Raw genomic sequence first — 27,739 nt, 5'->3', positions numbered from 1 at the left:
TCTTTATCATCCATTTCTAACCAGTTCTTCTGGATACTAGGTAATGTCAGTAGTTGTGGGAATGAACTCACTGAGACCTCAGCTAAGTTCATCTGCTCTGGTGCTATTATGGCCATGCCTGTCACGTATGTGAACTACAGTCCTATATCCAAGGCTCGACTCTGTGCCAGTTAGCAGTTGACTTGGAGTAAGCAATGTAATCAGCTTTTCCAGATTAAACCTTCTTTTGCTCTTTGGCCATTTTGCTTCTGTAAGGATCTGAAGGAGGAAGTTGTCCTGGCTAGGTTACACATTGGTCACAGTTTTTTAACCTGTTGTTTTCTTTTATCTGGGACTGATGCACTAATGTGTTGTCTGTAGGACATTCAAGTCTCAATAGCCCACATTCTAATTTCGTGTTGTCATTACTACCTGATTCATGGGACCATTTTAGACATATTTTTACCATGAGTTCACCCTTGACATTGGACAGTGTTATTTGCAATGGTCCAATTCAGTTTTGTTTTTATATTTTTAAGGGCCATTGTCATTTTTAATTCTATTTAAGTTTTAATTTGAAAATTGGCCTTTGTTTTGTTTTAACATGACTCCTTTTTACGTATTTTAAGAATATTACATTCATTTTTTTTACTGATTGTTTGGTGCAGATAGCCTAGTTGCTTTGTGCCAATAAATGCCAACCAACCAACCAATCATTGTGACTTCTTCCTGTAGCCTGCATCTGTTCAGAAGAGTTGAGATGAACACAAAGGGTACAGTGACTGTGGCATAGTTACTTGTGTTCAAGTGTTCAAATGGTCATGTTTTCATTCCTATCATCCCTGTAACACATGGAGTTCCCCTTTCATTTTTAGGTGAAGAGTATATCCTGGCCAAAACCTCTGTGCAACATCTATCGTTAGGTGTTACATTCCATGGGCTTCCTTCACTTCAGGAGTTTTCTTATGGGAGCTCATCTAGATAATTTTAAATTCAAATTAACTTTTTCTTAATCTGAAAATGTATTTCTGATAGACACTAACCTTTACACACATTCACACCTGCTCTCCTCACTCCATTGCAGAGTTTTTGTTGTCTTGCCTTTTTTTAAAGAATGGAGTTATTATGAGTGCAACTGTATAGGAGTAGCTACCACATGTTGAGGTTGTGTCACCTTCCTATTGGTTGGGGGGCTTTTGTCACGTAATGACCTCATCATGCACCAGTGCAGTTATCGTGAAATATGAATTTAGATAGGAGTTACCACAAGGCTAGTAGAATGCAAATTTCATAGGCAGATATCCTAAGAAGATAACATTTCTGTATAAGAAAGTGAATATCTATTCAAAATATATTTTCAGGTGAGAAAAATGTTAATTTTTATTATTCTTATTATCAAGTGATCAAAATATGGCTATTATGATTTATTATTATCATTTTCAGTTAATCCAGATTTTTTGACTGAAACAAATTGCATCAAGGTGAACAAAAATAATCAATTTGAAGTTAGTGACTCCAGTTGTTACTCTGTTCAAGCCTCTTTTTCATCTATTAATTAGCCTGATCATTAATAACTGATCAAATTCAACATATTGCTCAACTTTAACTTCCAGTAGAATTAACTTATAATTTAACCATTGTTCTTACATTAACTAAAAACTTCACTGTTTAAGTTTCACCAGCAATTTACTATTTGTGTTGATATTAGTTTCAAGATAAAAAGGATAAAAGGTTACACATATATAAAGTAGAGCTACACTTGTTTTTTTAGTTTAAAATTCATTTTGCACTTTTCCTCTTTTTTGTTTTTTTGTTATTTACTGAGTAAACAACCAGTTTAAAATTCCTGGTGTTCTGACCTTGTGTCTTTTGTTATCGTACCAGGTTATATTTGTATGTTTTTATAAAGTAGTTGAGCAAAATATCTATTTTTTTTTGTTATACTTGTTCAGAAATTTGTTTCTTTTAGTACAGATAAAGTCATTTCAAATAAGTTTCAATTTTGTTAACAGTTTATTGAATTATAGACTAAACTGCAAGTAATCTTAAGAAAAAAGATGGTTTAATTTGCTCAATAAATTTATAAGAATTTTAGTTTCAACATTTTAGTTCATTTAGTAAACTTATTTTAACATAACATTTAACAGTTCTTTCAGTGGAAATAAATTAATGTTTAGAACAGTACAGATGTAATGAGAAGGCAAAAAGGAAACAATTGTAAAATGACTTAATAGTTATTTTTAGGGGTTATAAGTAGAATTGTACATGTGTTGCAAGGTGGTTGTAATGTCAGTAAATTTTTTGTTTTAGGGTTCTTAAGAACTGATGCAGCATTTATACTGAGGTTTTTACGAGCAAGAAAATTTGATGTTCAGAAGGCATTTTCTTTGTACACACAATACTTTGTATATCGACAAAAACATCCATCTTTGTTCAAAAGGTATTTGTGTTAATGTTATTATCATTAGTGGTTTAAGATACTTTTTTACAATTCCTAATACTTTGTCTTGGTATGGTGTACTTTGGTTTAATCTAAGAATGTTGGCACCTGTGTTGGTGAATGTACTACTCAATGTGTTTCAGCAGTATAAGTGTATATCAAAATATTGAGATCATTTATATTTAAGATGTTCCAAGAAAAATAGCTGGTAGATATACTGAAGCATAGGAATGCTTTTGATTTTCTTTTTATTGGGACATATAGGTTATAGTAGACACATTTTGTGGCCACTTTATTATTCGCTTGTGATATTTTTTATTACAATACATTTAAATGCTGGTTACTGTTAAGTTTGTAATACATAACCTACAGTATGATTTTGTGTGTATATTACATCTGTTACTACTTATGTAATGTTGTAATGAAAGAAATGCATGCACATAATTGTAAATATTTCTTCTCTGTGAACACTGTAGTTCTTGTTAATTTTCCTTTATAATTGAAGTTCTAAATTATATGTACATAAACTCCACTTTTATGCATTTGTATGTATTATGTGTTTGCATATATGTGGTTGACATCTATGTCATGCATCACCAAATTTTTTCACATCTTTTATAATCTGAACTATGTCAGCACCGTCTTTGCATATTTAACAACTAAAGTTGCTTTCCAACAACGTCATGTTTTGTTTTAGTGCAAACGGTATGGTCTCTGTTATAATCTCTTCCTGTTTAGGATGTTTAAAGAGATACAGCATTTCTTATTTAAATTCTGATATGATCTTTCCTGTCATTTCTGTGTGCAAGAAGTCTGAGATAATTGTTTCTGTTCTTTTCATGTGTTTGGCTTATTTGAAGTATGAAAACAAACTTTTGCACAGTTTTTTTTGATATCTTTGCATGCTTGAAATCTATGAAGGTAAATTATGATTACTCAAGAACTAAATGAAAATGAGATGGAAAACACATGCAATATTTAATTAAAATGTGATTCTCTTTTATTGATCACTTTTCAGTTTCATAAATGATCATTACCTTTAATTTCCAAGTTCAATATTAGTATTAAACTTTTCATCAGAAAAGCCATTTTTCTCTTGGTGCTAAAATTGTTTTTATTTATAAAAAATATTCTTAACTTACAGTTGATATAGTCTTTTGTGCCCCCCCCCCAATAAAATTTCTTGCATTCGATCTCTCCCTGTAACTGAGTAGTGTAATTTGTTAATTAATTGCAAGTATTACTGTAACTTGTACATGATTTGTGTAAGAATTACAGCAAACATTAATTTTTTGGGATAGAAACAGCTTTTAGTACAACTTATACATATCAGTTATTCATAATAGACTAAGTTTTGACCTTACTCCTTGATTCAATGCTTGTGTTGGAAGGAAATCCTATAATGACAGCAAGTACATGTGTAGTAATTTCAAGAGTTAAAAAGTGCTTATTATAACCTTTAGCTCACTAGGTTGACCACTCATCTGGTATGCAAGAAGCTTGACATTTGAATCCAAGCTAAAAGAATAACAACAAAATGTTAGGTTACCATGAATGCAAGGCAGCATTAGAAGACTCTCTGGGTATCCAGAGTTGTTTATTGAACTCATAACATATGGATGGTTCTGATAAAACATCCTCGAGTAGTCATTTATATGAAAGTCATTTGATATTTCACAAAACCTAACAGTTTGCTGATGATGAACTTGAACTTCTTTTATGATACTGAAGTAATTAAAGAAAATTAAATAGTACAATAATTTTCTTATTTATTATTATTATTATTAATAATAATTTTCATTAACATTCAGTTTTTATTAGTTTTAATGCATCTGACTTGGGAATCAAGCAAGCTCTTCTTGATGGATTCCCTGGTGTTCTACCTAATCCTGATCATCAGGGTCGCCGCATACTTTTGATCTTCACTGCAAATTGGGATCACTGTCGTTATAGTCTTTTTACCATCTATCAAGCAATTTTGTTGTCTCTAGAACGCCTGGTAGGTTCACAAGCTGTAATTTATATAATATGGCGAGAATCCATCTTAAGTTGTCTGTAAATTAATGTAAAATAAGGTCAGTGTGAGACAATATTTTATCAAGCATAAGAGTAAGTTGAAATCTTTGGGAAGCAAATACAAGCATTGCAAATCTAATCTAGTAAAATTGTGTAAACATATAGTATTACTCTGGGAAACATAAACATGGCCCATACTTTTTTAAAAATACAGATTTAGGTCAGTAATCATAATCTAATGAAAATATAGCTTTAAATTTCTTTCTAATTATCATTCCTAAAGAAATGAAATGAAAAAAAACATTTAATATTAGAATTGAAAGATTAGTGAAATTTGCTGAGTGATTTTCTGGCTTATTAATTGATTACATTCAACCAACAGACTATTGTTATGTGAGTCTTAGATAGTTTAAGTGTAAAAATAGTAATAATTGTAAACATTCATTGATTAAGCTCAACAACCTTGAATGAATCAAAAATGGTTGTGTGAAATCAGAACAGTGGTATTTTGATTACTTGGACAGTTGAAATAGTTAAAAACAGTAATAATCATAAACACTCATTTTGTTTAATCATTTCATGTAATACATTTAATGCACATTTTATAAGTTGAGTTAATAACTCAGCTGTATTTTGTATTGATATTTCAGGAAGTTAGTGAACATGCTTGGTTAACATTTTGAATATTTTTTTCGGTTTAAAGTTAACCTGACTCCAGTATTTTGTGTAGTAACTTCTTTAGATGTCTATATAACAGAAAGCTCATAATATATTGTTCAATTGAATAAACTATAATTACAACAATATGTTGTAAAAAATAAATTTTGAATATAATATCATGTTGGATATTAAAGTCTTGATTATTATACAGTTAATTTTGAAACTGTAAACATTTATAATTTGTATCTGTATGCCATATTATTTGTAATTTATTTTTTAAAAAGTAATTTAGCTCAAATCAAAACATTTATTATTTTATTAAATATCAGTTTATTTTAACAAAATCTGAGTTTTTTGTTTTATAGTACTATTCTCAACTATAATTATCAAAGTTTATATAAATGTATGGGTTTGTTAATTTTACTGGCAGGTAGGTGTGTGAATGTAATTTTTTGTTGTTACTATTAATCCTTTATGAGAAAGTATATGTGGGAACTTTTATATGAATAGGAATAGATCAAAGTTTAGTTATGAGTAACAGGACAATGGAAGCAACAACAAACATTTGATACATATATGTTCTGTAACAAACATTTAATTCTTGGATGTTTTGGAATATATATATATATATATATTCCATCTTCATCAAGCTATACTGAACATGGTACATAGGTGCAGTCTTATTATAAAGTGAACACTATAAAAGTATGAGATAAATTAAAAGACAATCAGATAAGTAGATAATAGAATAATGCAATGATATTGTACAAGTATTTAGAGAACAGACTTAATTATGGTGAAGTTGTGCTATAATTTAAATGTGGGAGTTAATTTGAAATAGGTAAACTTTTGTTAATTAAGAGTTCAGTATTTGATGATCCAGATGAGATGATTTTGTAATTTGTAATTAAGAGTGGGTAGTTAGTATTTGCACTAAGTGAGTGAATTGTGGAGTATGGTTGGTTTGATAATTTTTTTACCAGTTCTGCTTTATACTCCCATGTGCTTCTAGGCTTTAAGGTGTAATAGGCATATAGTTTTGCCAATTTAAGTGGCATTACAGTCACCACATGTAGTTGTATACAATCCTGGAATGTAAGGGGTAGGTAATAGTTCTTTAGATCTGAATAGATTTTGTACTTTGAATTGTGATTTATATACCATTTGTATCTGAATTTGTGGATAGAATATTTTAATTATAAAAAAAAAAAAGAAAAAAAAAGATGACAACGAAGAACTATCAGTCTTATTGGGTATTTATCAATGGTGTATGTTTTTTTATGGATTCAAATTTGTGAGAAAGGGACTTTTGTGTTAGAGCATGAATAAGATGCATGGAATAGCCATTTCTTATTAAAATGTCCTATAAGGTGGTAGTTTTGTTATAAACAGATGTTATATGCTCTATAGAGAAGGCTAGAATAAGGTTTTGTTTAAAGAAATTTGGAACTGTCAAATTGAATATATAACCCTGTATGTTTATTACAACAAATGAATGTTGTGAAGGGGTTATCTAATCTGTTGATTTTAATATCAAGAAAAGGCAATTTACATTGGTTTTTTTTCAGTTTAAAAGTACATTTAATGTTAGGGTGTTTCAAATTTATATAATATAAAAACTGTTTAATGTGAATAGAGATTCTATATAGCATAAACATATTATTTATATACCTTCTATATAATGCTGATTTGTATTAAGCAAGACAGGTGTCTAAACAAGGACACTCATAGTGACAAAGAAATATATTAGTAATAGTCAGCCCTAAATGTGAAACAAACTATAATCATAAACCTTACAATATGTCAGCACCCAGTAATGTATCATGGTCAATATAGTTTGTTGCAGATGGAATATGTATATTCCAAAATGCCAAAAAATTAAATATTTGGTGCAGAACATACACATGTCAAATATAAATAATGCACTCTGTATTAGATATTCATACTGATAAAATTAAGTTAACAGAATCAAAAGTCAGGACTGTATTAAACAGAGTAAATCCAAGCCTCTCACAAATTGTTAGTTTGCTATAACATAAAAACAAGCCAAAAACAAAAATAAATTTAAAAAAAATGCTGCACTAATTGAAAAGATCCCAGGGTGCAAGGTATAATGTGGGATATAAAAAGTACCCTAGGTTTTGGAGGTGACTACAGAAGTGATATCCACATTGTGGTGGGGATACATTATCTATCAGTCTTAACCTCCTTTCACCAGTCTCGTATAAAGAAATAAAATAAAGGAGTAGCAATAAATATAGAAATAGAAATTAGGAGAGTAAGATGTCGGTGCTCAAACCCACAATTTCCCACATTTGTGGGAGGTAACTGCTCTCCAAAGTAAAGAAGAAAACATTAATTGAAAATAAGGTACTGCCATTTTGGGGGTAAGTTAAAAACTTACCTTTTGAAGTTAGCATTTCAGCACCCATTATAGTAGAAAGGTACTAATTGGTAGTCCAGTAAATGAATTACACTAATATGAAGAGTTCCATCCAGTTATTTAAATAAACTAGTATATCACCCAATCATCACACATTTACTAAGTCTGCTGTGACTGTCATGCTCTTAACAGGCCTTTATATGTAGCAAGGTGTATATCTGCATAAATTAGTGCCAAGTTGTTAAACGATCTTATTCATAACTAAAAAATTGGTATTAGAAACTTTTAGTAAAACTTCTGTAATTTTTATTTCTTTATATGTATCTAATACATTTTTATATTTGTTGTAGAATAGTTTAATAATTTTATTTAATGTTTCTTTATTAGATCCATTAACTATTAATTTTTGTATCAGTATTTCAACATTACTGATAAAATAATGTAATTTATTATAAATTTTACAATATCTGAGTAATCATGAAATTATAATACTTATAACAAAAGGGTATGATACATTACTTTTAAAAGAGGGTAAACCATGAATTGGAACTGCAAAACATTTTATTTTATTAAAAACATTTGCATTGATGTACTTATCTATTATTTTAATTTCTAAATATAAATAATCTTGTTTTTTTCATTTAAAGCAGCCAGTAGAATAGCACTTTAATTTTGTGAGTTAGTGATTTTCTCTTCTTCTGCATATATCGTTAGGAATTGTGTTTATTAAAAATATATATATATATATAATCTCAGTTACCATTCTGATTATTGTATCTAATGAAATGCTGGGCTTGAAACCTGTCATTGAAAATGCTCACACTTTCAGTGATGGTGTTGTAATGTAACAATCAATTCTACTGTTCTTTGATAAGAGTTAGCAGAGGCTGGGCTTGACTAGCTCCCTTCCCATGTAATCTGTCACTTCAAAATTTAGGATAGCTTTTGCATGTAGCCCTCAATTAGCATGGCACAAAATTTGACAGAGCAAACATTCTAATGCAAAAAAATAATAACTTAAGAATTTACTTAACAAATGTTTGATAAATAATAGAAAAAGCAGTATGAACTTTATTTATTTCTCTTTGCTGCACCTACTGAATTTGAAAAGATCTTAAGACTAACATCATTTTAATAACATATAATTTATGCAAAGAATTTTTTTCCTCTCAACATTAAACTCAAATTTCAAGAAGAAAGAAATTTTAGACCCTGTCATCCTTTAGATATAGACACTTTGTCATTGAATTACACTGTATTTAGGGACTTCCACCACTCACCATTAATTGTAGATATTTTTCAAATGCCTGCATAAATATGGGTTATTTGTAGTAAGCAAAACAATGCTCATAAACTCAATGCATGAACGAGGTAGCTTATAGCTTTGAAATGATTTCTTAATTGGAATTTAATACTCAGAAACCCACCTTCATGTAAGATACTACAATTAAGCATGTGAAACTTGGTGAATAAAAAAAATATGTCATTAATCAATGCAGTTGCTTATTAAATTGTAGATATTTTTCAAATGCCTGCATAAATATGGGTTATTTGTAGTAAGCAAAACAATGCTCATAAACTCAATGCATGAACGAGGTAGCTTATAGCTTTGAAATGATTTCTTAATTGGAATTTAATACTCAGAAACCCACCTTCATGTAAGATACTACAATTAAGCATGTGAAACTCGGTGAATAAAAAAAATATGTCATTAATCAATGCAGTTGCTTATTAAATTGTATAATAATAATAAAAAAAATAATAGTGCCACTAAATTCCTTAAGGAACATAGGGCCGCAATCACTTGTGGTTTCTGTGACAGACTGGTTTTTAAGTGAGTAGGTTGTTAGTCTACTGCACAACCCCCAAATAGGAGGGAATTGAACCCCTGATTTTAGCATTGTAAATCCGGAGACATACCACTGGACTAGCGGGGGGCATTAAATTGTATATTTCATATTAATTAGTGTGTGTTGTAATGCTCATAATCAACTAATGAAATGGACATTTCAGCCAGATGTTTGAGACCATTTGGCTATGTAGATGTCCAAAATCACACCTTTAGAAATTTCCTCAAGTTTGAAGTTAACCATTTTTACAGAAACCAAAACCAATGTCCATTCCATTGTCTTTTATATATTTTTTTATATAGAAAAGAAGCTGTATATGTATGTATTTAGCCATTAGTATCCCATGTTATTTTTATAGAATAGTACTTCTAAAATAATAAATATCTGACAGAATAACAAGTTGTGGATTATGCACTAATTCCCCACCAGGGATCTGGCACTTGATGCTCCACTTAAAATTAATACCTGTACCTGAATGAAGATGTGTGAGTAGTTTTATAGGCAGTGATGAAACTTTCTGCAGAGAGATAAATTACTCATAGAAATATGTAACTCAAGCAACTACTCAGAAGAGCTAGCAATTGCATCCTGTCACCAACATTAGATCTAAAACATTAAGTTTTGATAGCATATTCACCTCTTCTCACAAAAAAGCTTTCTTGATCAGTATTGCCTTCTATTAGTGCAAATTTGTTGCTCACCATTGGCCTTCTAACCCAAATTAATTTATGCATATTTACATGCAAATGATCATGCAGCAATCCTCTTATAACTAGTACCCTCTCTAATAATGTGCCTGCTAATCACTTCTCAGTTGGCAACCATACTGTACAAACATATTTGTTTTTACTCATGAGTTAATTATTATATCCATGCATTTTTACTTTTGAATGTTTTGATTTAGTCACTGCCATTTTGTTTTTATTGTTGTTAGTCGAGATAAATGATTTAGCTTCCATTATCTGTTCTCTCCTTGCAAATTTTTCAATGAGTTATGCATTCGTAGTAACAGGTGATCATGACTACAAGTGATGTTACTGTTATAATGGATTTCTTGCTCACATTGCAGGGACAATAACACAGTTGTTAACCATGGACATGATAACTGTGCTCCATTAAGAATTGTACCATTTTTGGCACATTCTTTATAATCTGTGGAGTAGCTTGTCATACTGTTGCCTAAGTATGTGTGAATGGGTTAATGTGACATAGACCAGTTTGTTTTTCTCCTTCTAATTATACTTTTCCCTCATGTATTGGTGGTTGTTGTTGTTGTTGTTTTTTTTTTGGGGGGATCTTAACCTAAGCCTCCTTTTCCCTTTGTAGCTGTAGCTTCCTCAGGTAAGCTAATTATTGTCTTTGGCTCCTATTTCCCTAGATTTTATCCATGTCCTTTTTGGGATTAATCTTTAGTTTTTCCTTCTTACCCAGCTAATGGAATTCTGCTCATTGTTTAGGGGTGTATTTGCATTCAGGATTTGCTATGCCTTAATCTCTGGTGTAGAACTAGTTGCAGTACAGTTGTGGAGTAGTGTTTTACTTACAAAGGTAAAAGTACACAATAATTTTTGTGATATTCTAACTCCATTTATTCTTTATTGGTTATATTTTGGTTAGCTTCACATAAAAAATATTCTTGCAAAAAGTAATTTTATTACTTCTAGCTCGAAGATGAAGAAACTCAAGTGAATGGTTTTGTCATCATTGTTGACTGGACAGAATTCAGCTTCAAACAGTCTTCTCAGCTCAAGCCAAAAACATTGAAAGTCATAATTGAAGGACTTCAGGTTAGTTTTTGTACAATGTGATAAACAATCAGTGTTGAAAGATCAACCTCATATTAATTCAAATACGTTTTTATCAGCTTTCAATATTGTGCAATTTAAGTGCATTGTTCAAATTCTATTTCAAAAACCTTAACTTACTACTGGTTGTTTTTATGGTAATCATGTGCATGTAATATGTTTACTTATTTTAAATAGTTTCTTCAAAAGCATATTTAATTTTTATATACCTTATAGTTCAAAGTGCAAAGTTTCTGTGTTGTGTCACTAAATGATATATGTATGAATATTGTTGAAAAACTTATTGCATTACCCATTTTTTTTCACACACTTCTTCAAAATCATCATCTGTTTTTGAGGACCTAAAGCATGTAAATACAAATGTGTTTCACGAATGTTGCAGTACTGTCTGTGTATTACATCAGTCATTTTTTGGCTATAAGTAGTCCTTATGAGAGTCAGTTTAGAAGCTTATTTCGTACAATGAGCATGTGACATTTCCATGACGAAGGGTTGCGAGTAAACTCCCCAGAAAAAAAGCAGTCATTATTTTTATAAAAATAGAGGGACTTTCAACAAGGCAGGTTGCCAGAAATAAATTCAACAAGTCTACTTTGAGCTCATGGGTGTAGATATATACATAGAGAGACACTGGCTGTGTAGAAATACAGAAGGAAGGAGGTGGGAAGAAAGCTTCTACAGCAACTGACAGTCGTCATAAAACACATGAGCCTGCAGAATTGTTAGATGTCCTCTAGAGATGTCAAAAACATGTGGCAGGAAACTTCAGGAGTCACAGTCTTGCCTGTGTTCAGTTGGTCACCCAACAATGCAGCAAAGAAAGAAATCTTTCTTCACCAACAGTATGAGAGACAAATGGGCCAATGAGAATGTTAAATGGACTGGAGCAATGTATAGCAAAATTATCTCATACGAATTAAAGCTCAACCTTCATGGGTCTGATGGGAACATTTTGTTTATGATGTCAATGTGGAGAAGAGATATTCATCATATTTGAATGTAACTGGAAAGTACCTGCAAGGTCAGATGGTATAGTGATGCATCTCTGGACAGAGTGTTGAACATCTGCTTTTTGTAAAAGGAAGTGTCAAGTACTGACAAGTACATCAAGATCCTTGACTGACATGTTACCCTTATGATTACAAGGTGAGGAAATCCACAACACCTTACATTGCTATCATTCCATTTCATTCCAAAAATAAAACTAATTGAAGTTTTTAACTTAAACACTTAGTTTCAGAAATTATTTAATTTTGAATTTTCTTCCACTGTTTCCAATTTAAAAAAAAAAAAATCTGTTATGTAATGTATTTATTTGCACTTGCACTCTGAATAGTTCACCTGCAAGATGATTTTCATTTTAAGTATGAAATACTATTTATTATTTTATACTTTCCACATTCTATTTGCATAATCTCAGAAAATTCCTTAATAAATATTAAAATGTTTTTAGGATATTTGTTTATGTTTTACTTTCCATATCATATCACTAACTAACTATTATCATCAATGTATCATGAATTTAAATGTTTTAAATCTAGAAATGGAACTATCCACTTACCTTCATAGAATAGTCTTAAAATGTTTTTTTGTGTAATGTGCATAAATTCAGGTCTTTTATCTTTTCACTTATAGTTTATTTTCAATATTTTATTTTTCTTTCTGGTTAATTTTTTGTTTGTTATTATTTATGTTCATACATCAAGTGGTACCTGCAGGCCATTATAAATAAAGTTATGATTGGCAGACTCCAAGCAGAGATGTGTTTGCTGGATGTGAAATGGCACTTGCACATGTCTATTTTTATAATCATTCACAAGCAAGTTGACTACAGGTAAAGGTAAAAATATCATTAAGCCTTTCAAATATGAATTTTAAACACAAACCACAAATAATACATATTTAACCAAAACATAAAAGTAAAACCTAAATGCACTTTAACTGTCTATCAAATTAATATGTATAAATGGAGTAACAACATTCCAGTGCTAGGGACATCGATTTCCACAGTGGAATTAAAAGCAGCAGTTCACTCGTCATTTGAAGAATAATATAATATTAACTTTCCTTGTAGCCTAGAGAAACTAACCATGACATTTGCTTTTTCTGATGGTTATAAGCATCCCATTAAAAGCTAAAAATGACTTACTTAGCAACAAACTACTTCAGAATGTGAGTCTGAGCAGTGGAAATACAAAATTAATGTATCTGGAATATGAACATGCCCCCATTGAAGCTTGTCTAGGCTGTTATAGAGGTACTTAAGAGTAAGCTGTAAAGATGCATAAGTATTCAGACTTACAGTATTTCAACGATATGTACATAATGTTACAAGGTAACTGAAGAATTAATTGTTTGTTTCAGAAGTTTCATTCAAAATAAAGGAATAATATCTTGAATAATATAAAACTTTGGATTATAATGTATTTATTAATGCTAATTTCTTTAAAATTGGCAGTTAAATTGGTTTAATTAAATTTTGAATGTAACTTGGTGACATTTTATGACATGGACAGAAAGGCATTTAAAAACTGTAGTAGTTATCAAGTGGTTAAGGCCACCACTTCAGGATCACTGAGGTGGACCTGACCAGTGCATATTCCAGAATGACTACTACCTGTCATAGGGTTAAAAATGTTGATAATATTTATGCACTCTATGCAGTAGGCACAAAATAATAAAGAAAAACCATTCTCCATATGTATTGTATAAATATTTAAAGTTTTATAAATGTTGGAGGCATCCCACACTAAAATAGTTTAAAATTAAGAAAACATCTGCAATAGAATTAAAAATATATTACTTAAAAATAACATTTTACAACTGTTAACATGGCATCATCAGGAAGATAAGAAGTAACAATGTGCAAGAGAAGAAACCAAGAAACATTTTGAAACTACATGAAGCCCTATTCTGTAATTGGCTTCATTAACTCGCTTATGCCTACATTCAGTCTGTGTATTATATGCCATAGCAATGTCAAGCAGTTATTATGGCCAGCAGGGATACCATCAAGTATCAAAACAGACTCTTTGACCAATTTCTGTTGATGACATTAGTGGCATCATCTTTAAATTTAGGTTTTCTTACTCAAAGAACATTTTCATATTTTCCAAGTATATTTTAATCATTTGCTGTAATATGTTTATGTTGTTGGTTTGTTAATTAAAATGCACACGTGTTTGCATTATTGAATCATGAATCACTTTACACCACAAAATGTCTCTTACTGTTTTACACTGGTTCTGATGTTTCCACAATGCACACACTCACAAACAAAATTACAGAAACCAAGAACTGTGAAACAAATTGGGTGTAGCAATCATTTTTTTCCAACCGTGTATGTGTAGTTGTATAAATTTAAACATGTATATGCAATTTATATAATCCCAAATGTTCTTTGTCTAACAGGTACCCAGTATTACCACCTTTATCTCACTGTGACAACTCTGTTGCAGTACCTCTTCTTGATCCATCTGCTATCAGTGGCATTTCACACTAACCCTGGGTATGTCCTCTCCCTCCTTACTTTCACATTGGCCCACCTGTCTTTTTTTGCCCCTGGCCTTGCAACTGTGGTTTCTCTGATGTTAGGATCTTTTTGGTCATGATGCCTTATTATCACAGAATGGTCTTCCATTTCCTTATCTATGAGACCTTTGTATAGTTCCATTTTTGTGTTGTCTTTGACACAATAATGGTGTCTTTGAAGGCAAGGTTTAGTAGAACAACAGTACTCCCTTTCTCATCTTGTTGCCTGTTTGTTCCAATTGGAGCTGAGTGTGGCACTGATTCCTGTCTCCCAACCATTTCCTTCCCAGCCTTTGTCTGTTTCTTCTTCCTGTGATGCTACAGTTCACCATTTTTCATGCCATTACATGGTATGCCAGCAATGGTTCCATGACCACCTGGTGGGATCTGATTTAACAGACTTCATTCATTGGTGGAGCCCCTTCATGTCAGATGTTTGAGCTCACAAATTATAATCAGGAAGTTTTGTCATCTCATTTCTTACTTCTTTTCCATTATTCAGCATGCCTGTTTCCTTTTCTCTTCCTCAGTATCCCTTCTTGCTCCAGCATCTTTCCAAGGTGCTAAGAGATTTCCTCACACAACAGGCTATTGAACCTGTCCCACATGATTTAGGGGGTTAATATGCCTGTTTGTGATTCCCAAAAAGACAAGTACTGGAGGTAGGTCATCACCTGTTTCATCTCAGTTAATATGTTCATGCCCCACTCTTAATCATAGAATCCTACTTTAATATTCAGTGGGCATTTTCTCTAGATTTGTTGATAACCAAGATACATATCTTCAGTGCTTATCTGCATATTCCAATCACAAAGCATTCTCATCCTTATCTTCAGCTTATCCATTGAAGATGATATACCCTGCTCTTTGGCTAGTTTTGGCATCATACTTCTTTTCTTTAGGTAGGGTAAATCTTCTCCCTATATTTTCATACCCTGGGGTTTGCACTTTCACTTCTACATGGATGTCTGGCTTCTTCTCATTCATTATGAACAGGATTTAGCAACTCCTTCTCAAAGCAGCTCAGGTGGACTGGTTGATAAAATTGGAGTAGTCTTTTCTTCATCTTATCTAGTACCTTGCTCATTTGGATGTTTTCTTCAATACTTATCTCAGTTGGGCCTATCCTCTCTCTCTGGCTCTGTCTTGAGGAACTGTTAATTGGAATGCCCTTTTTGCTCCTTCTCTTTCTCCTTGCAAGGTTTATTATTTTTGGGAATGTGGTCTTCAATGGGTTCACCACAACCAATAGAATCTTACTTGAGATATTTTAGAATTTTTCATCAACCTTTCATCCTACATTAATGACAAGGTTGGACAAGGCTCATCTGTTCCTGGATGCATCCTTTCTTGGCTGGGATGTATGGGTTGACTGTCAAGTGGTGAGGGTTTTGGGGTTATTGGTCTTCAGAGGTATGTTCTTTTCGTATCAATGTTATCAATCTCCTTGTTGTTTTGAATCATTTTTTTCCTCTCTCCAGAGATCATCAACTCCTACAATTCAACGGTGGTGACTCGTATTAATTACCAAGGGGCACCCAGTCAAGATCTCTGTGTTTTCTCACCTTGGATCTTATCTTTTGGTCAAATGATCATTACATTCATTTGATGGTATTTCACATACGTGGTGGTTTCAACCTTGTGACAGATAGTCATTCCCAACCAGATTGGGTTTACCTAGCACAGTGGTCCTTTCATCCCCTTGTTTTTTGGTTGCTTTTTTATTATTGGGGTATTATTCATATCAATGCATTTACCACTTCCCTCAATCACCATTGACCTTTGTATTGGTCCACTGTTTCCCCATCCTTGAGCTATGGTTATAAATGCCTTCAGCAAGAATTAGTCAAACAATTTCCATTATGTTTATCCTCCTATCTGATTACTTCATCAGGTAGTTTTCCTCATCCATGTCAATTCATGCAAAGCCCTTTAGATTGCTCCTTACTGGCCCACTTTACTGGGGTTTCCTCATCTACTCCAATTACAGTTCTTTATTTCCATCCCTCTCTCCTTATTCCCCAAATTCTTTCATCAACCACAGTTGCTGGTTATGCATCCCACGTCCTGAATCTTAACCCCTGGCTTTTGTCTGGTCTCTTGTGAAGAGATCCAGTTTCTCACATTGGGCTTTTTCTATTTGTCCTCTATCCATGGCTGTGTATCAGCAGAAATTGAATGTTTTTTTTGCAGCTGCGCTCTGGCTTGATGGGTTTCAGCCTCTCATCCAGTGGTTGTTGGTGTCTAAGAGCTTTTTTCATGGCTTTTCGAGAAAAGGTCTTTGGTTTCCTTAATATCTGGGTATCAGGCATCCCTATTCTAAACTTTCTATTTTTGTCTTTACTGCAGGGTCTGTCTTTCTTCTGCCCTTACCATCTTGATCCATTCTTTTTAGATGTCTCAGTTACCTAGTCATCTGGTACTTTTGGATTGGGACATTAATGTTGTACTCAGTTTACCTCAGTTTGAACCCATTGCCTTGTGTCTCCTCTCACTTAAGGCATGTTTCCTTCTCCTCTTAGCTTACTGATGATGTTGGTCAGATGTATTCACTATCAACTTCACTCACACTGTATCACCTAATGTATCTTCTCCCACTGCAATGCATACTCCTTCCCTTTTCTGCCATATTTGTTCTTACCTCTTCATGGTTATAAGATACCAGGTTTAGAAGTGGTGCAGTGCCCCTCCTTAGATCATCTAATCTATTTCTTTTGCATAAAGAGATATCCCTTGAGCACTTTCTACAGGTATGTCTTTTATTCCTTCACACTGGTCCCTCTTCCTTTTTATTTCTGATAAGTACTTTCATTTTTTCACACTTCCTAGCATCCTTTCTACAATCTTCCAGTACTTACTTTTTTTGCAAAATTTCAAAGTGTTGGTTTGGTAGTGGTGTATAGTGAGAGTCAAATGGAATTTTCTGATTATCTAGTTTATACTGGAGGGGTGTTTGAATTTATGACTTTGAACCTAATCATCATTGAAACTGCCTTCATTAAGATGAAAATGTCTCTCATACCAAATTAATGCCTCACAAGCACACAAGTGAGCACCTTAATGAACTTGTTGAATAAGATATTTTTACAAACAGTTTGTGCTATTGCAAGGTATATCTGTTCATGTAGTTGATGTAGATTATTTGTGCAAGCACCCAAGTTCTCAGAGAAATGTCTCCTTTAAGATTTGAACTTAGCCCAATGGACAGCTCAGTTTTCATCTGATTCAGAATGTTAGTTTAACTTAACTAGAATTGCATCTCTGTCTCATAGCTGTACCTTATTTAAGTGCTCAGAAGAAAGGTAGAAACAAGTATATCATTTAAATGCTTTAACTGGAGAGCTCAAATATCAAATGTATTTGTAGCAAACCTTAATCATATGTTCCAGACTGAGAAAACATGGCATTATATACTAACAATTAGCAATAAGAGTACCAGTCTTTTCAGGGTATAGGTGCTACCTATCTAAGTGGTGGTCACTTTCATGTGATATACTAGTTGAATGACCTACTTTCATGAGTAACTAGAATGAAAGGATATTTTAGCTACCTTTACTGACTTTCTATATTAAGACTAATACTTAATGTGTATTGAAATTTGAAAAACATTTGTGTAGTTAAACATTTCTCTTAAATTATTCTGTGTGTACACTGATAACTACTTAGTAATTCTATTTGTATACTGGTAACTAGACATTTCTACTTATAATCCTTCTGTGTTTATCTTGATAACTAGATATTTATGCTCATAATAATTGTGTGTTTCATGCTAACTAAAACTTTCTACTTAAAATCATTCTGGTATTACACATTTATTTCTTGTTTTTGAGGTTTCTCTAAGTTTTATTCTATAATTGAACATTCTATATTTGTTTTAGGACTGTTTTCCAGCTCGATTTTCTGGAATCCATTTCATTAATCAACCATGGTATGTTGAAGCTGCTCTCACTGTGATGAAGCCATTTTTGAAAGATAAGACAAAAGAAAAAGTTAGTGTATTCAATTTTATTTGTGTTAGAATTAAATGATTAATCATCCTTTATGTACTGGCAATTAGTAGATGTGACTTTTATTCTTTACGTACCTATGATTTGGATCCTTCCATTTTAATTCTTGCTGTAATTTTCTTTCATTTTAAACATCTTGTATGATATGGTTGTTTATAGTTGTTTTTTCTGTTCATAATATGCATTATTGTTTATTTGTTTGTAATTTAGCATAAATTCAACATATACTGAACAGCTGTGATTTTATTTATAATATGCATTCTGTAGTTATTGGTTTGTTGTTTAGTTGTTTATAAAATGGTAAAAATAATTTTCTAATTTTCATCATTATGTTTATGTAATTGATAACTTTTCTTTCAATCATCAGTTTCTCACTTGCAACTAAATATTTATATTGTAATCTTACCATTATGGGTTTGGTGGAATGCACCCAGTTCATAACCAGGAAAACATCCATAAAAGTAATTTTACTATGATTTTTGATAAAGTAGGCATACCTTTACAAACTTTTGCAGATTATTAGAAAACATTCCAAGACTTTTAACCACAAGTTCTACAGTTTCTTAAGTAATGCTTTTATTGTGCCATTTTTCTTTTCAAATATTGGATATTAATTGTGAAAAGTAATTTTGATTTTAATGTGAAAAATACTTTTATATATTGGAACTTTTTTTAATTCAAGATTCAAAATTTTATAACCATTAACCTTCAGATAATTTTCAATTTTCTTTTAGAAAAAATATATATTTGTTAATTTCACAGCTGTGTATGTATGGATTGGGTTGATTTAACTGATCTTGTAATCACCATAAAAAGTAGGAAATGAAAATAAATTATGCTATTTTTTTCTTTCTATAATGACTACAAATTATAGCTCAAACACAAATGTCTAAATACTTTAAATATCATAACATTATACATTTAGATATATTTATTATTTTTTTATTATATTGGTTATTCAGCCGTGTCTGGCTAACAATACAGAAGTTGCAATGACGTGGTGCATTCTTTACTCTATCCAACAATATAAAACTGGCCTTTTCACAAAATGATTTGTTATGACTGTGTTTTAGTAGACTAGTATTTTTATTTAATACAGTCACATTTCTGTTATAATACATTATTACTAATTAAAAATATGTTCTTAAACTTATTTTTCTTAACATAGAACAGTAAATAAATAAAATATAGCAAACAGTCATCTCTTCTAGCTATGAAATTTGTATTTATTTGCTGCTTGCCATAGATTGTCAAGGCCTTATCAAATTTTGCAAATGGAGGATGTGAAGTGAAATAATTTTTTACATGTTATATGTACTTTTTAATTAACAAAAAATCATAAATTATTATATCATTATTGTGGAAATTTACTATAATTTATGAAGCTTAGTAATTGAACTATATTTGGGTAAAAAATATGAAATTTCGAACTTACTAAACTTTTACTTTATCACTTGAAATCTATCATGAAAAGAAAGGGTTTCCCACATATATACTTTGTAAAGGCTCTTAGAATGACATGGGAGACATTCTAAGCTCTTGATTGGTTATTCACATATAAAAAAACAGAAGTAGAGGTATGTAAGAGAGTGTTTCCAGAAGTGGAAAGAAGTGGGTGGGGCCCCACTGTGTTTGATTCAGTAAATGTAGTGATATCTCAGCAAATAGAAAATAGAGGTAGCTCTTATTTTAGGTTCTAACTCGTCAATATTGATAATTTGAATTTCATTATTCTTCAGATGATATAGACTTTGTATTTGGACATCATAAACATTAAATGTGATCCAATACTACATTCAAAATATCATGTGACACACAAAAATTGATATTTAAGATTTATTTTTTAATATTTTCTTTTAAATTTAAACATTAACTAATGGGCCAAACCAAAATATGAATTATAAGCTACAATTTGATACCAAATTTACTGATGTACATTCATAAAAAAAATACTAGTTCAATAAAATTTTGAATGTGAATCAACAAACATGGTATGGTGTGGCTTTTGACCCATGACCCAAAGTAATAGGGTTAACTGTATACTTCTAAATAGAGGTTTCTACTTAGCATTTTATATTGGTGACTAAAGGTTTTTATGTATAATTATATGTATACTCGTAACTATAGGTTTATTATTATACTGGTAACTAGAGGTTTCTAATTATCCTGTTGATACTGGTAGCTATGGGTTTCTACTTGTTCTGTGTACTCTAGTAGGTACAGACGTTTACATATCATTATTTATATACTAGTAACTTCACTAGAAATTTGTTTTAATTGTCACTCACATACTGTAACTGAGCTTTAGTTATTGAATTTTATCAGATCTTTCATGTCATATGGGCTCATTAAAACTGTTTTTCTTTATAAAGTTCTTGAACATTTAGAAATGTTTTGATTAAAATAAGTTTGAATATGATTTTTTTTTTTTGAAATTGAGAAATTATGTTTGGAGTATATTATTTATGGAAAGCTTTTGGAAAATGTCATTGTCAATAAACACAAAATGATTGATTATTAGTATCATAATTTTAAAACTTCTTTGTAGAGAAAAACTTAATCCTTATTAACATTTTATTGAGTTTTATTAAATTGGAAGCTTTGTGGTGGATATTTTGAAAATAATTAATGGCAAAAAGGGTAATTTAGATTTACTTTCTTGTGATTACAAGGTTATTCAAATCAGTATACCCCCATATTATAGAGTTAGAGTACAGAATGTAACAGATAAAATACAAAGTTTTTACTAAAAAAAACGTTTGATATTTATTTAGCAAATTGTAGAGATTATACAAATAAAATGTAACAATTTTAAGACAAAGTATTTTTAATCTTAACGTAAAAATCACTTTACACTCTGAGCAGTCAACAGCTTCAGTGAGATTGTCAAGTCCATGTGTTCATGGGGAAATTTTTAGTAAAAATATGATTTTTGTCAACAAAAGTCTTGTAATGTTTGATAGTCTGCAAAATTTTATGAAGACATGCTTACATTATCAAATGTTAGTGTGACTAAGCTCATATACATGTGTGTTTTTCTACTGAGTTTTTGTTTATTCATTTATGGAACTTGAAGTATTGAGTGAAAGGATTGAGCAGTTGCACCAAAAGTATAAGAAAACTATTCATGGAACGTGTGTGTGTGTGTGTGTGTGTGAGAGAGAGCAAATATATTTAGGAACTTTTCATAATTTGTCTAAAAATTGCAAAAGCTACATAAAGATAGTGTAAGTTTACTTGATAAATTTCTTATATAAAATATTCTTTAGTTCTATTTCTTTATACAAATGCATCACTATTTTAGATTTAAGAAGTTTAGTACAATATTAAAAGTTACTTTTATCTGATAAGGTACCACATATTGGTACTTAAAATATTAGTGCAAGTGATAAAGTGATTACTATTAATAATGAAACCATAGCATATTAACTTTGAACTAACTTGTGAAAATAATATGTTTGTGTGATAGAAAGTGAAAGGTTTATAGATTGGAAGGTTGATCTTTACAGTCAATTTAAAATTAAAATATTCTAACTTCACAGTTAGGAGTTCTGTAAATATTGTTGGTTGAAAAACGTTAAAATTAAAAGGCTTTAATTTCATGGGTTTGTGGATTTTATTTAGACTGAAAACTTTTAATTTCATATGGAGGTGAAGTTTATAGAGTTAAAATATTTTGACTTCACAAATATTAATTGTGTTGTGATGAAATATTTCAGTATATAAGCTCAGTCATTTTGACAAAACATAAACCACCATGAAACTATACATACAATAACTATGGATACAGTAGTATATATTTACAAAATTAAGCAAACTTTTATCAAGCATTACAGTTTTTTTGTTTATAAAAAATCAGGTTTTTAATAAGGAAATTTTAATAAAAATTTGTCTCTGAATTTTTAAGTGTTTACTGAATCAGTTTCAGTCCAAAATGATTTTTATGTTAAGATTCAAAATACTTGTTTCCACTTTATAGTTTTCATATTTCATCTGCATAACCTCTGAACCTCCAAATTAATATCAAAATTCTTTTTTCAGTAAATCTTTATATTTTATCTATTATCGTGTATATTTTAATGCTAACTGTATACAGGCACAATCAGTTTAACTGACCTTATAACCATCATGTAATAAAAACAATATAAAATAATCCAAAAATTAGCCTTTCCTTCTTTCTAGAATGATTGCACATTGCAACAGACACCTACATAGTATTTATTCTTCCAGCCAGAGCTAATATGTATCAAATCTCATTGTCATTAAAATATATTGATTTACAGCTGCACCTTAGAATAATTAAAAGTAATTTATCAGAGCAGGGCAACTTTGTGTAAACAAAATATCAAGTTACCAGCATGCATGTTCAAATTGCAACATACTGCACTAATAAACATGTGCACATTATTGTGTATGTTTTATTTACTTTTTTTCATTTTTCTTATTTAACTAAAGTATGAGCAACAGGAACTGATGGTTTAATGCTCTGATTGTGGGAAAATACAGCTTTCAGACTAACTTTAGATGAGTCAATAAAAAAATTTCTATTCTTGAATATAATGTCCAGTACCTAGTTCTTCCATTAGTTCACTTCAAGATTTATACAGAAACACAAAGTATCTTGCATGCTGTATTGAGAAGCATGATTTTGCTGGCAACTCTGGAGCTAAAAATCCATTTCTGTAAATGAAAGTCAAGAATCTCCCCACAGTGCTTTGATAGAGAAAAGTCATGAATCTGATCCTTCAGCTCTTTGTGATGAGGCAATTGATGTTGAGGTTATGCAGATGTAAAACTACTAAATGAAGACATGCTAAAATTGTACTTGGAGTAGTGACAATAAAAAACTTAATTCCAGTGGTTTTAATGTTTCTAGCTAAATATATAAATACATTTTCAGTAACAAGCTTGCAAGATCATCAGTGGATTTGACTTTGTAGTATAGTACATTAATAACTATTTTTCTTCCCTCGTATTGAAAAGATATGAATTTTGTCTCCATATCCTTGTTATAGATCTTTATGCATGGTAATAATATGACTACACTTCACTCCCATATTCATCGAGACATCCTTCCTGCTGAACTGGGGGGGCTTGGGCCTCCATATCACTATCAGTCTTGGGCCATGCAGCTTGTAGGAGAGCCATTTAGCTTTAGTGACAGAAATATTTTCTGGCCACTCCACAATGAAACTCCTTGTTCTAGCTCATCTCCTTTAACTTGTAGGTAAGTGATGGATGCAATAAATGCTTTTATTATCAAGAATAAAACACATTCAACCTTAAAGGTTATCTTATTATAGATTATCTCTTATCATGCAGGTGAAAGCTAAATCAGACTTATCATCAAAGGTATAATACATTCAACCTCGTAGGGTTATTTTAACTCTTCTCCTTTATTTTGTAGGTGAAAGTTGGATTTAATGGACATATTATCAAAGTTAAAATACATCGAATCTGATCTGAAAGTGCACACGTCAATCAAAATTGATTAGAGTTTCTTCTGTAGATCAGATTATCTCAACCTAAATATTTACATATTAACTGATCTAGTAACTTACTAGAATATAAAGGTATCTTAAAACAGCTCATATGTATTAAACATAACTGCTCCAGAGATTATTTTATAAAAATTATATACAGTAATGACAAAAAGTGTTGGTGCCCCTGCGTCATGAGTAGTTTTTTCTCAACTTAAAAAGTATCATGATCAGGATTGTGAAAGTATGGTATATTGTAAATATTATACTAACACACATCTACATAAATTTGTATGTAAATTGAACGACAAATAAACTGTTTATAAACAAATAACCAAATATAGGAGGGTCAGAAAGTGTTCATGCATCTACTTTAATGGTCAGTTGTGTAGCCTTTCAGGTGAATTACTTAGCACAATCTCTTCTCATAGCTCTCCATGATTGTTTGTCAGTACTCGACTGGCATTTTTTTCTATTCTTCTTTACAGAAGGCCTCCAACTCTTGCAAGTTTTTTGAATGACTCTGATGAACCCTGGTCTTCAACTCATGCCAACTTTTTTTAATTGGGTTGAGATCGGGTGACTGTGATGGCCACTCCAAAACACTTATATGGTTCCTCTGCAACCAGGATTGCACATATTTCGATGTGTGCTTAGGGTCATTGTCGTGCTGGAAGATCCAACGACACCCAAGCCGCAAGTTCCGAGCATCATTCTTGATATAAGTGCCTAATATATCAACGTACTCTTCATTTTCATGATTCCGTTTACACGGTGAAGGCTGCCTACACCAGAAGAGCTGAAGGAACCCCATAGCACGATCAAGCCACCTCCATGTTTAACTATAGGGACGGTGTTCTTTAAAGGATTTCGTTCCCCCTTCCTACGGAAAATATTTTGAACATCATTGTGGCCGAAAAGCTCGATTGTAGTCTCGTCTGACCAAATAACACTCTTTCAAATAGGTAAATGGTTTATCTACATGCTTTCTTGCATATCTCAATCTTGCTTCTAAATGAACAGGCTTTAAATGTGAAGTTCTACGAGGACGGCATGCTTTGAACCCAGAAGAGCGTAACATGTTTGTAACTGTAGAGATGCTTACTTCAACCCCAGTTTTCCTTACCAGTTTCTGTATGTCATTATGTTTAAAATGAGGGTTTCTACTAACTTCTTTGAGAACCTTCCTCTTGGTTCTCTCTGGAATTTTGGTGGAGCGTCAAGAACGAAGGAGGTTAGCAGTTGATCCTGTAAGCTTAAACTTGGCAATTATGGTTTGAACAGTAGATTTCAGCACATTAAGTTGTGTAGCAATACCGGAAAGAGACACACGAGACTTGCATTTTACAATAATTCGGTTTTTTAAATCACTGGACAGTTGTTTCCTGTTTGCCATGATGACCAAGCAAATAATGATGGAGACGGTGCTAAATTGCCGGAAGTAAATTTTTTGCTGGCTAAATTCCAATAATTATGAATCCAGTGTTTAGTTCTGGAATGGTATAATGTAGTTTATTCACCAAACTAAACAAAATTTTCATGGGAATGTCAGTTTTTCACATGTTCTGAAATGTATGAACACTTTCTGCTCCTCCTATTTTTGGTTATTTGTTTATAAACAATTTATTTGTCGTTTAATTTACATAAAACTTTATGTAGATGTGTGTTAGTATCATATTTATAATATATTATACTTCTATTAGCCTACTCATGACACTTTTTATGAGCAAAAACCACTTGGGACATGGGTATGAACACTTTCTGTCGTAACTGTATGTTTATATCCTACACATGTAATTTATATTGTTTAGTAAAGGCTATTTGTGTTTCACAAATATGTTTATTATCCACACTTGTTCATCAGTAATTACTAATCTTTTGAAATGATTTGCTGCAGTGTATGTTTTATCAATGTTCTTTACAGAGCCAAACGTTCTGCTACTTGTCCATCTCGACTTGTGGAGCGTAAGGACGGAAAGCCATCTTGCACAAAACTAGATGAATGTTTCTTTTTAAATGATTGAATTCACAAGAGGTTTTCTGGTTCCTCAGTTATAACAAACCAAAGAACACAAATTCAAGTTTGGAATTTCACACACAAATTTATATATTTCTGTCTTGACACAGAATGAAAGGTATTTCAAACTCTTTGAAAAATGTTTGAAAGGGAACTGCTTGTTATCATGTAGAAAATACCTTGACATTTACTCTGATAATTTTTGTAATCAGGGGGAGAAAAGCTATGTTTGAGAAACACTCCAGTTCTCTTTGTAATCAGGTAGAAAATACATTTGAGAGGTGCACGTACTCTATAGTGTTTGCATTCCAATCAGAAAATATTCTCATTACTGTCTTTTACTAAAGAGAAATACTTTTAGCATCTACTTTAGTACAGTTTTTAACCACGTAGAAACGGTGTTTAAGAAGTGTACAAGTACTATTTAAGAAATAGACTTGTTGGTATTCAAATCATCATATTAGAAATTGTTTTATTTTGCTTAAACATACTACTCATGCTGAACTTTTTGTATTATTTACTACTATTTCTTGTTGGTTTGTAAAAAAGCCTGACTATCTTTGTTTTTCAGTTGTGATATTTTACATATTTTTTATACAAATGTCTATGAATTATATATATATGTATATGTGTGTATGTGTTGTTTATTTATTATATATTTATGTATTTATTCAACTTACTACTAAAGGTATTGTAAGATATAGTAAGTAAAATGAACCAGTGGAATCTGTTCATAGTAATGTTTTAATTAAGCTCTTGTAAAGCTGTTATAACTGAAGCTAACTAACAGGCTTTCAACTGACATTTCTTTAAAGATCTTAGCATGGATGAATTTTAAAACATTTCCTAGAGGTAGAACAATTAGACATTTCTGCATAGTACGTGAAGTAGATTCCTTTAGACAGAATGTTCTAAACAGTAAAGTATCGTCAAGAACATGTATTCAGTTATTCTTTTAATAAACCATTGACTAATGAATTTGAAAGGTTTTTTAAGTTTTTATTTAATCTGACTATTCATTCTATATCTCTGGAGTCACATTTGCTGTAAATATAGAAAATAGTAACTTGAAAGTGATTTATTGAAAAAATAACTTTACTCAGACAGTAAGCGAGAACTTTGGATCTACTCTCTTTATCAAGACAAATGTTGTAATCCAGTATGAGCAGTATTGTAAAGAGTATCCTTAGAACAAGTTTAAATGAAAGAATGGTTCATGAACAATGATACATTCAACAGTACTTTAATTAAAATAATGTAGGTAAAGCATGAAACTATCTGTCTGCAAAATTTCCTGCATCTGATGTCTAAGGTTCATTTTTTATCACAATGATTGACTAGCGAGTTTGACATTGTGTTGTTCTCTGTGGTACCTATTGATGAGACTGAAATAATAATGACTAAGTTGCAAGAATACAACATATTTAATAACTAATTTGTTAGTAGCCTCTGTCAGAAAAATCCTTTATGTCTATCTCAGACTAAGGTCACTGTACTTTATTGAACTCCAGTTTTATGGTAGAACACCTATATAACTTTTCATCCACTTTCCCTCCATGCAACTCTCTCTA

The 27,739-nt window shown here is 31.4% G+C and overlaps 1 protein-coding gene across 6 annotated transcripts in view; it reads left to right on the top strand.

The window, feature by feature from the left end:
* LOC143223125 (clavesin-2-like) overlaps positions 1–27,153 on the top strand; it is a 48,215-nt gene extending 21,062 nt beyond the window's left edge. For 5 of the 6 annotated variants that reach the window (XM_076450628.1, XM_076450625.1, XM_076450626.1 and 2 more), the window contains exons 3-8: positions 2,290–2,419; positions 4,241–4,418; positions 10,993–11,115; positions 18,543–18,653; positions 23,687–23,898; positions 26,076–27,153. In XM_076450628.1, the coding sequence (XP_076306743.1) occupies positions 2,290–2,419; positions 4,241–4,418; positions 10,993–11,115; positions 18,543–18,653; positions 23,687–23,898; positions 26,076–26,175 (854 nt within the window). In that variant the 3' untranslated portion in view covers positions 26,176–27,153. Of the gene's footprint in view, positions 1–2,289; positions 2,420–4,240; positions 4,419–10,992; positions 11,116–18,542; positions 18,654–23,686; positions 23,899–24,639; positions 26,048–26,075 lie in introns of those variants that run through there. The other variant, XM_076450630.1, reaches the window with a different exon arrangement.
* Positions 27,154–27,739: the final 586 nt, after the last annotated feature.

This window comes from Tachypleus tridentatus, chromosome 8 (genome assembly GCF_004210375.1).
Source record: "Tachypleus tridentatus isolate NWPU-2018 chromosome 8, ASM421037v1, whole genome shotgun sequence".
Taxonomy (NCBI): domain Eukaryota; kingdom Metazoa; phylum Arthropoda; class Merostomata; order Xiphosura; family Limulidae; genus Tachypleus; species Tachypleus tridentatus.
Note: the sequence above shows the minus strand (reverse complement) of the source record. Positions and strands in the feature narration are given on the sequence as shown.